Here is a 10,200-nt window from a genome sequence, read left to right as displayed (position 1 = left end):
TTGTTTTGATTTTTTAAGGTGAGAGCAATTAGAAATATTTAAATAACTCACAAAAGTTATTTTGATTTTTTCTTATGTTTTAAATTTCCATCTATTATTTTTTTTTTAAGCTTTATCTACGATATTAAATTTGTGTCATTATGATTTTTAAACATTTTTAATAACAAAATTATTAATATTTTAATTATATTTATTCTTATTTAAACTAAGCAATAATACTCACTACTAATGATACAAATTTAATATCGTATATAAAGCTTAAAAAAATATAATCATACAATTTAATATCGTGGATAAAGCTTAAAAATAATAATAGATGAAAATTTAAAACATCAAAAAATAATTAAAAATAACTTTGGTGAATTATTTAAATAATTTTAATTACTCTTACTTTAAATTGTACTACAAAGCCAATTTTCCAAATAATATAGATTGGTGTCTTCAACTTTTTGACTCATTTATGAAAGCTTGTCTAAACAGTGTACAATGCACTAAGAATCCCAAAGTGAAACGTTTTATGCCAATTTAAGATTTCAATATCAAGCCTAAGAAATAACCAATATAAATGTCTTGTAGATACAAGTTTGACAACAAATGAAACTAGCACCGGAATAGATTTTTACCTTTATCAACCAATCAATCAAGATTGCCCTCATTTTCTCATTGATTTCAACCTGCCTTGTCATATAATCTGGAGGTATGCAGCTAATGGTCTGGACATATGGACATATGGTGCTACAAACTTTTACTGAAAAGAAAATAAAAAATTACCTTAACATTCCCAAAAAACCTACAATAATTGACATAGAGACACACCTCAATCTTCCGGTAGAAGTTATATATATCTTCAACATATTCAACAACTTCCAATTGATTTTTAGGGTCTCCATCATCCATGATAGGAAGAGCATTGTGGCAGTCGTTGCATGCATCTTGAAATTACGCTTATCAAGATTATTGAACTTTTTTTATCCTACTTACATCATAAATATACACAAAAATATCTGAAGTCTATAACACATTCTACTAATTTGGTGTGGACGTGGGTACTTAAAATAAGCAAGAATATCTACAAAGTAGCCATTGTTCAAATACAATAGTTAGTTCATACATTTCAAAATTCAATAATTGAACTAGGTGGCAAGGAAACACTACCTATGCGGCCTTGTTATTTGAATTTTAAAACATTTTTAAAAAATATTTATAATAATTATTTTTATTATTATTATAATTTATTATGTTAATTAAGAGTTAAAGCTTGTAATTATTGAAGTGGATCATCATTAATATTTTTAGGTTGAAATGATCATTAATATTTTTCAAATATGGTTTAAAAATTGGTATTAAAAAAAGTTGATTTTCATTAAAAAAATATATTAATTAAAAAAGAGTTAATGAAATGATTTTTATTTGGTTCAAATTGTCACAGATGCATGTGTAGTTGTGTAACTTACCGCGAAGTGAAGTTGTGTAACTTACCATGAAGTGTTGGTTATGGTTAGAAATAATTATCTTATTAACTCCACTCATAATTATTAAATTCATAATTTAATTTGTTTAAATAATAAAATATTAAACATTAAATTATATATATATATATATATATATTTTACGAAAACGGGTATGGGGTATTTATATTCCTCTTGGGCTGAATGCCGGTAAACTGATTACATAGAGGTCTTCTGTATTCTGATGCGGGTCACTTTTGTGAGTGAGCATGCATCTTATTCTTACAAAGTTCTTCCTTGATCTAGTGTCTATGTTTTTAATTATTTTCCCCCACTTGGAGATACAGACAAATTGCTTTAAAAGAAGGCAGTAAAACATTGGAGCCTGCAGATTAAGGGATGGGATCCCATGATTCTTCTTTGTCTTTCTGCTTGATTCCTGTTGAGAGGAGAGTGGCTTTATTGGCCTCTTTGTCCGCCTCTTTGTTGAGGGCTCTCAGCACATGAAAGTAGTTTAAGCTCTGGAAGCGTTTTCCAAATCCCTTGATTCTGGATATCAGTCTAGTAAGCTTGAGATCCGTCACTGCAGAGCTGGATATCATTGCATCTATTATAATTTGAGAGTCACCGATTACATTGGTTGTTTCAATATTTGTGTCTTGGAGGATCTTGAGGCCTTGGTATAGAGCTAGAGCCTCAGCTTGCACGCTGGTTGTATGTCCAAGCCCCCATGCGAAGGAGTGAATTATTTCCCCCTTTGGGTTTACTATGACCCCTCCTGCACCAGCTTTGCCCGGGTTTCCCTTTGCTGCCCCATCAAAGAAGAGGGTATGTCTTGAAAGCGCATTGAGCCATTCTTTAAATTCGTCTTCAGATTTTCTTATATGCCAATTTTTGTAAGATGGGACAGCTCTGTTTGCTGGATGGAATTGCAAGCCAATGAGTGAACCCCAGGAAATATCTTGATGGCTGAGGTTTGAATCATCTTTAATGTCAGCTAGGCATTCCTTGATTTGGCTTTTAACTTTGCTCTCTAAAACCTTGTTGTTCTGATTTGTGCCACTGAAAATTCTTCTATTCCGTTCTAGCCAGATTTGCCAGTAGATTGTCTTTGGAAGAATGTCCCATGCTGTTTTAACTACCTGATTTCTTGGAGGCTGACCTGGATATTTGGTTGTCCAATTTGAGAACAGCTCCACAATGGAATTTGGCAATAAGAAGGTGAAATTCAAGTTCTGAACGAAGAAGCTCCAGATTCTTTTGGAAAACTTGCATTCCAGCATTATGTGCGCAGCTGTCTCGGAATTTTCTTTGCACAGAGGGCATATAGAAGGTCCGTGGATTCCTTTCCTTTGCAGAATGTCGTGTGTGAGAATTCTTTCATGGCAGAGCTGCCAGGCAAAAAAATCCGTCTTTGGCCAAGAGGGGGTGCGCCATACTCCATGCCACGGTGCTGGATCGGGTGGAACATGTGGTTTCTCAATTAACTTTCTGTATCCCATGGCAACCGTGTACCCTCTGTCATGCGTTCCCCATCCCTTCTGATCCTGTTTTCTCATCTGCGTGGGGGCCAGGCCGTGAAGATACTCTGTCAGCGTGGTCCATTCCTTGCGCAGGTGATCCGGCACTGCCACACTCTTCCAGCCCGCCCAGATCTCATCGTGCCACCGTGAGATATCCCAGAGTGTGCACAGCCCATTGCTATCCATCCACGTGCGCAGATCCCTAGTGGCGATTCTGTTTTCCAAAGGCTCCTTATTCATAATTCGGTCGGTCCAGATTTTTATCCTCCTGCCATTCCTGGGGATCCAATAAGAGTGCTCTCTGATTAGGGGGCCTGCTTTAGCGTAAAGTTTGAGAAATGATGAGTTCTGCTTGATGAGAGGTGAGTTCTGAGCCTGAGTTTCATTCTCTAGACATCTTAATCGAGATCCCCTGAAATACTTCTTCCATAAAGCGAGCTGAGCCCATCCAGGTTTGGGCGCAATGATCCTCCAGATGGTCTTTGCTGCCATAGCCACGTTCTGGTGACCTATGTTTTTGAAGTTCAGACCACCTTCCCACAACGGCTTGGCAATAGTTTCCCAGCTGATGAGAGGGATTTTCCTTTCATTTTGCTTTCCGCCCTTCCAAAAAAATCTACGCATAAACTCATCCATCTTGTTGAGAATGGTTAATGGAGCAAGGAGACCTGCAAAATGGAATATTGGGAGGCTGGAGAGCACAGATTTCACAAGGACTGACTTGCCAGCAGCGTTGAGCCAGCGGAAGCCCCAGGATTGGATTCTAGACTTGAAATTTTCAAGCTGTGGATGCCAGTCTTTGACAGAGAGCCTTTTATGACAGACAGGGAGGCCCAGATATTTAAAAGAGGTCCAGGAGGATGAGGCAGCAAAATCCAGACATCTAGAGATAGCAGAGAGAACCCTTGGCGAGGTATTCCAGCTGTAAATATGACATTTATTCTTGTTAAGTGCACTGCCAGAAGCCTTGATGGAGACATCCAGGGCAGCTTTAAACTTGGAGGCGGAGGAGAGGGTGGCGCTGCCTAACAGCAGGGTATCATCCGCAAATAAGGCATGGTTTAAGCTTTTGACCCCTCTAGCTATACACAGGCCATTGATATCTTGATCTTGCATTTTTTTATCTAACAGAAAACTGAAGACAGAGGCTTGAATGACAAAGAGCAGGGGGGAGAGAGGGCATCCCTGCCTGAGGCCCCTCGAGGTTTTGAAAAATTTTGTGGCTCTTCCGTTTACTAGGGGGGCAATCCAAGGCTCTGAGATGCAAGCCCGGACCCACTTTATAAAATTTGCTCCAAATCCAAATTTACACATAACTTTTAAAAGGAATCTATGATTGACTCGATCAAAAGCATTTGCTAAGTCGAGTTTGATCACCATACCTTGTTCCTTTCGGTGAAGACTTGAATGTATTGCCTCTTGAACGAGAGTGTAGTTGTCCACGATTTGCCTTCCCTGAATAAAGCCTCCTTGGTTTTCCGGAATTATTTTTGGCAGGATGGGCTTTAGCCTGTTTGAAATGACCTTGGTAATTAATTTGTACCCAGTGTTGCAAAGTGAGATAGGGCAAAATATGCTGAAATTGTTGGCACCTTTTTCCTTTGGTATGAGAGCTAAGAAAGCAGAGTTTGTGCTTCCTCCTATTTTCTGAGAATTTTGAGACTTTTGTACCATTTTAAGAAGGTCCTTTTCCATAATCGGCCAGCAGACTTGGAGAAATCTGGCTGAGAAGCCATCTGGCCCCAGGGCCTTGTCCGGCTCCATGTCAAAGAGGGCTTTTTTAACTTCCTCTTTTGTGATTTTGGCCTCTAGAACCCTGTTCATACGAGGAGAGATTGCTTGAGGGATAATGTCTAACAGCTCTTGGTGCAGGAGCGGCTCCTGATCATCAGTGAATAGATTTTGGAAATGTAAATAGGTTGCTTTCTTGATGTCTACAAATTCCTTGTGCGTATCATTATCTTCCTTGATCTCAGAAATAGTGTTGAAGCATTTCCTAGCCTGGGCTTGCTTATGGAAGAAGCCCGTATTCCTATCTCCTGCTTTAAGCCAGAGATTCCGCGATTTTAATCTCCAGTATTCTTCTTCGGCCAAGCAGGCCTTATGATAGCTCTGTTGTAGATGAGTTTCTTGGTCTATCATCTCCTTTGTGATTATGGCGCTCTCCATGCAAGTTTGATGAGAGGCAAGGGAGGATTTGATGACTTTCCTTTCTGTTGCTGGATTTGGAAGGGTTTTTGCCCAGCATTTCAAGACTCCTTTTACCCTTCTGAGTTTTTCCTCCCAAATGAAGAAAGGTGAGCCTTTAACAGGCTGGCTCCAATAGTCTTTGATTGTTTGCATGAAGAGGGGCTCCTTTACCCAGAGGGGGCTGAAACGGAAGGGGATGGGGCCCAGATCTGAGTGGGCAAGCAGCTCTAGCTTTACCGGCTTATGATCCGAGATGCTGCAAGGAAGAATATGCATTCTAGGTTCTAGACCAAGTAGCAGGAAAGAACTTTGGATGAAAAATCTATCTAGCCTGGCAGCTATATGCCCAGGACCTACTCTTTTGTTAGACCATGAGAACTTACCTGATGAGGGTTTGATGTCTAGCAAGTCCCAATCTTGCAGAAGATCCTCCGCCCATTCTCTTGCCGGATCTCGGACTATGCTTCCTCCCCTTTTCTCAGATGAATGGAGAGTGAGATTGAGGTCTCCAGCAATGATTGCATTTTCCAGACTTATCAGATCTGCCTGTCGTTTTATAGTATCCCAGCATTCCTTTTTCTCCCTTATATTGACTGGAGAATATACATTGAAGAGAGTAATGATTTCCTTTGTGTCGAGGTTCTGCATTTTTAGCATCAACCAATGAATGTTGCTTGCTTCAAAGTTGAGTGCATATTTGTTGGAGTTCCATAGAGTACCGATCCCTCCTGAGGCACCCCTGGCTGAAATTGCTCTTGCTTCGCTTTTGGGCCACAAATTTTTGCTTATTTGTAGGAAGAGTTTGTCTTCCAGTTTGGTCTCCTGGATGAGAAGTATGTCTGGGGCTTCTGTTCTTATTAGATTTCTTATGGCTTCTTCCTTGACTTTGCTCCCCATACCTCCACAGTTCCAGGAGATGACCTTCATTAGTTATGCTTCTGCTGGGCTCCCTTGGAGCCTTGGGGTTGGTTTTTCAACATTTTGGGCTTTGAAGCAAGGAGCTTTTCCAGCGTTGGTTGGCTGCCCTGTAGCTTATCTTTGTAGGTCTGCTGCTCTCTTTTCTCTTTGTCTGTTTTGCGCCCTCTTGCTGATCTTCTTACCGAGGTTTGGGATTCTCCTATTTCTCCTTCTTCTTCTGACTCCTCAGTTTCTTGTTCTTCTTCTTCGTCTTCTGGGTCCGTGTCTTTGGGGTTCTCAGCTTCTTTGGGGGAAACTGGAGGTGTGCTTTTCCTTGAGGATTCTGGCTTTTGGATCTCTGCCTCTGGAATGTCTTCTGTCGGTTGGCTTAGAAGGACAAATTTGTTTTCTTGCGTCTTTTTTGTAGGGGGTCTCTGGGCATTAACCTGAAGATTGCCTTTGCCGGATAGTCCACCCTGTTTCTGTCCCTTGTGGTTGGCTCTAGTTCGTCTTACTTGATTCCAGCCCTCTTCGTTTCCTTTCTCTGGCTCTGGGTTAGTCGGGCAGTTTCTAGCGAAGTGCCCATACACGTGGCATTTCCTGCATTTGAAAGGCAGCTGTTCATAATCCAAGATCTGCACATGGGACCAGCTGCCGACTTTGATTTTGATTGCTTCTGGTAAGCCCTCCTCTAGATCTACCTCCACGCAGATCCTGGCACAATCGTACTGATCCTTGTTGCTTGCCCGATCGATGAATTTCCCGAGGGAGTTGCCGATGTGTTTCAAGGAGTCCCAGTTCCAACAGTGGACCGACAGATTTGGGAGACGAACCCATATTGGAACAGCCTTGGGAACATCTACCGTCGGGTCGAAATCTGGTGTCCATTTATTCAGGTAGAGACCCTGAGGACCCATGAAATACGGTCCATTTCTAAAGATCAGGTCTTTGTCTTCTTTGGAGGTAAATTCGAAGAGAAAAAACCCTCGCCCTAGAAAGTAAGAGGTAACACTTTGGCTGATCAGTGGCGCCCAGTTCCTGTTAACCCATTGCTCTGTAGTTTTCGGGGAGGGCCAAAGTCCTGTGAATTGGCCAATAAGTCCCCGATCCGCCAGTGACAAAGCTACCTGCATGGGAGTCTCCGGAGGCAGAGAGATCTCTGGAATTTCATCTATTTTCTTGACGAATTTAGAGGCATCATTTCTTTTTTTCGGAGGCAAGCCTGCCAGGAGCTGGTTAAATGCCTCTGCGGCAAGTCCGGAGGGTGGATCTTGGCCCTGAGTCTCCATCAGGCTTGATGCCGGCCGCCACAGGGGCAGCGCAGCAGAGATCACCCCCTAGCCAGAAGGGCGACTATCTGTCTAGATCCGATCAGATCTGAAATCGTAGAAAGAAGGGCCTATCTGTCTAGATCCGATTAGATCTGAAGTCGTAGAATGCAGTCATCGGATCTAGGAGGAACGCAGGGTTGAGAGCCCGTGGAGGGCAGGTCGAGTGGAGCCGAGGCTCGTAGCAGAGACCTGGTCGCACTCTCCTCAGCCGAATCCGATTATGTACCAAATTATATTATATTATATTACAATATATTAATATTATTATATTAGTTTTGTTTCATAATATGAGTATAAAAGAATTTGTAATTTTATATTGTTTATTTATTTTTTTAAATGTAATGTGTTTTTAATTGTAAAAATGAATTTAGTGATTTAAAAATCTTAAAATTTTAATAATATAATAATTATTTTTATTATTATTATAATTTATTATTTTATTTAAAAGTTAAAGTTTGTAATTATTAAATTCGATCATGATTAATATTTTTAGGTTGAAACGATAATTAATATTTTTTAAATATGGTTTAAAAATTGGTATTAATAAAGTTGATTTTTCATCTTGTCTTGATGATGAACCATAATTCTTTGATAAATTAGAAGATTTGTCTATTGGATTAAAGATTATTTCTTATAATTTATTAGTTTTATGTTTTAATCCACTCATAATTATTAAATTTTTAATGTAATTTATTTAAATAGTAAAATATTAAACATTAAATTATATTATATTACATTACAATATATTAATATTATTATATTAGTTTTGTTTCATAATATGAGTATAAGAGAATTTGTAATTTTATATTGTTTATTTTTTTTAAATGTAAAAATGAATTTAGTGATTTTAAAATCTTAAAAATTTAATAATATAAAGGCGTAGTTTAATAAAGTGAATTTTTAGGTTGATCGTCATTAATATTTTTAGTTATGGTTTAAAAATTGGTATTAATAAAGATACAGTTTAATAAAGTGAATTTTTGTTTTTTTTTGTTTTTTCCCATAAAATTTGGTGATATTATTCTTAATGAAATTGTTAAGTCTTGTCCCAAGGGGCTTTGGATTGATGGTGAATGGGTGCACTATTAAGGCACTCCTTGCGATAGGTCACTGGTTCAAATCGCCGTGGGTGCTTGCCTACCAAAAAAAAAGAAATTGTTAACTCTGGTAATTTAACATACATTTTTAGATATAAAATTAAATGACCTTTAATGGAAAGATCATTATAAAGTCTTAGTTAATGACCTTTAATGGAAATATCTTTATAAAGTGGTCAATTAAAAAGCTATCCTATTTTCCATCCTTTAGGACATTAATTCTTTGATAAATTAGAAGATCTTTATTGGATTAAAAATTATTTATTATTTCCCGGATGCGGGTGAACGGGACAGGTAATGGTACGAAGTCGACAGGAGGAGCAGGCGCATGGAGTACATTATGTGACACCTGGCCTTACTTGTTGTCTGTCTTCAATATCCTGGATAGCTCATTCATGGCTGCGTTAATGCGGCTCGACATTCTACACAGGCTCCCTCGCTCTAATCCCATGGCGCTCCCCCAATTCAGTTCTGTTCCTATTTCGCATATGTCTGGCCTCCTCGCAGGTGCAGTGCTCTGCTCTGGGGATGATTCAGGAATCCATGGCGTTCAGGCTCGCGGAGTAGTTTCTGTGTTGGACTTCCTGGATCTCCAAAGTCCCTTCAGCATTTTCTTCAGTTGTATGCCCTCCAGCTTTCTCAATTCTCCAGCAAACGTGATAACTCTCCCCCTTCCAGTCTCCCCTGATTTGCAAAGACTTGCTGTCTGTCCTGCTCTTTTTGCCCTGAGTAGCATGACAATCCTGTGCCAAAGAATGGGTTGCCGAAGGGGCGGGGTCCGTGGTCGGCCCTTACGCCAGGCTTCTTCCTCTTCCGCGGACACCTTCTCTGGCTCTTCTTCTGAAAGTCATCCTGCTCCCAAACGAGGTCGTGGTCGTGGCCGAGGAAATATGGCCGCAATGTCGAACCCCCACCATTCTCATGAGCACTCAACCCGCTTTCAAATCCCCTGCACTCTCAGCAATCACTCTTTCATTGTTACTGTTACGATTCAGCTGAGTGATGGCGCAGTAGGCTTGGTTTCGGCAATTCCAAATGCGACATCGAAGCCGGGGGTGGAAGATTTGCCTGGCACCTCTCAGAATCCGAGCCAGCAGGGCGATGTCCCAAGGGGTTCTGCTTCCCAGGATAAGCCTGCTCTAGCGCGTTCGAATATTCCAAGTGAAGGGGGTCCGCCAAAAGAAGAGGGCCATCCCTCCGACGATGACGACTTCTCCAGTTTCGGTTGTCGGATTGTGGAAGAATTGCCTTCCACGGCTCATGATGCTTGATCAGGTTGTCGTTCTCTTTTGCAGTTATCGTGTCTGTTCAACGGGAAATGTTTAGTTGTTTTCTGTCTATGTTAACAGTTCGGGTCAAAAGTATCAGTCTGCATTTTGACATGGTGGTTCCTATTTAAATGTTCCGGTCATAGTCTTAGTTCTAGTCGGTCTGCTGCTAGTTTCTTTGGGTCATCTTTCAGATCTGTCATGTGAGTAAGCCATCTTCCAGGCTAGACCTCTTGAGGCTGCTACCTCGTTGTAAAACATTTTGTATCAATATAGGAGTAGACTTAAAAAAAAAAAAAAAAAAAAAAAAAAAAAAAAAAAAAAAATTAATTAATTAATTAAAAAAAAATAAATTAATTAATTAATTAATTAAAAATAAATAAATAAATAAATTATTTCTTATAATTTATTAGTTTTATGTTTTAACCCAATCATAATTATTAAAA

The 10,200-nt window shown here is 39.6% G+C and overlaps 1 protein-coding gene across 1 annotated transcript; it reads right to left on the bottom strand.

The window, feature by feature from the left end:
• Positions 1 to 1,840: 1,840 nt before the first annotated feature.
• LOC149263934 (uncharacterized) lies at positions 1,841 to 7,347 on the bottom strand. Its single transcript, XM_089392654.1, has 2 exons — positions 6,505 to 7,347; positions 1,841 to 5,803 (listed from the first exon to the last, which is right to left on the bottom strand). The coding sequence occupies exons 1-2, from the start codon at positions 7,345 to 7,347 to the stop codon at positions 1,841 to 1,843; spliced, it is 4,806 nt and encodes a 1,601-aa protein (XP_089248780.1).
• Positions 7,348 to 10,200: the final 2,853 nt, after the last annotated feature.

This window comes from Pinus tabuliformis, chromosome 6 (assembly GCF_031772625.1).
Source record: "Pinus tabuliformis cultivar Carrire ecotype Pingquan chromosome 6, CPIR1, whole genome shotgun sequence".
NCBI classification, from domain to species: Eukaryota; Viridiplantae; Streptophyta; class Pinopsida; order Pinales; family Pinaceae; genus Pinus; species Pinus tabuliformis.
Note: the sequence above shows the minus strand (reverse complement) of the source record. Positions and strands in the feature narration are given on the sequence as shown.

Excerpts from the sequence above, each read along its gene's own strand:
- LOC149263934 (XM_089392654.1), bottom strand. The coding sequence starts at position 7,347 with ATGGAGACTCAGGGCCAAGATCCACCCTCCGGACTTGCCGCAGAGGCA. Across the intron at positions 5,804-6,504 it reads CCGGCAAAGGCAATCTTCAG|AACCTCGACACAAAGGAAAT; the intron begins GTTAATGCCCAG and ends CTAAAAATGCAG.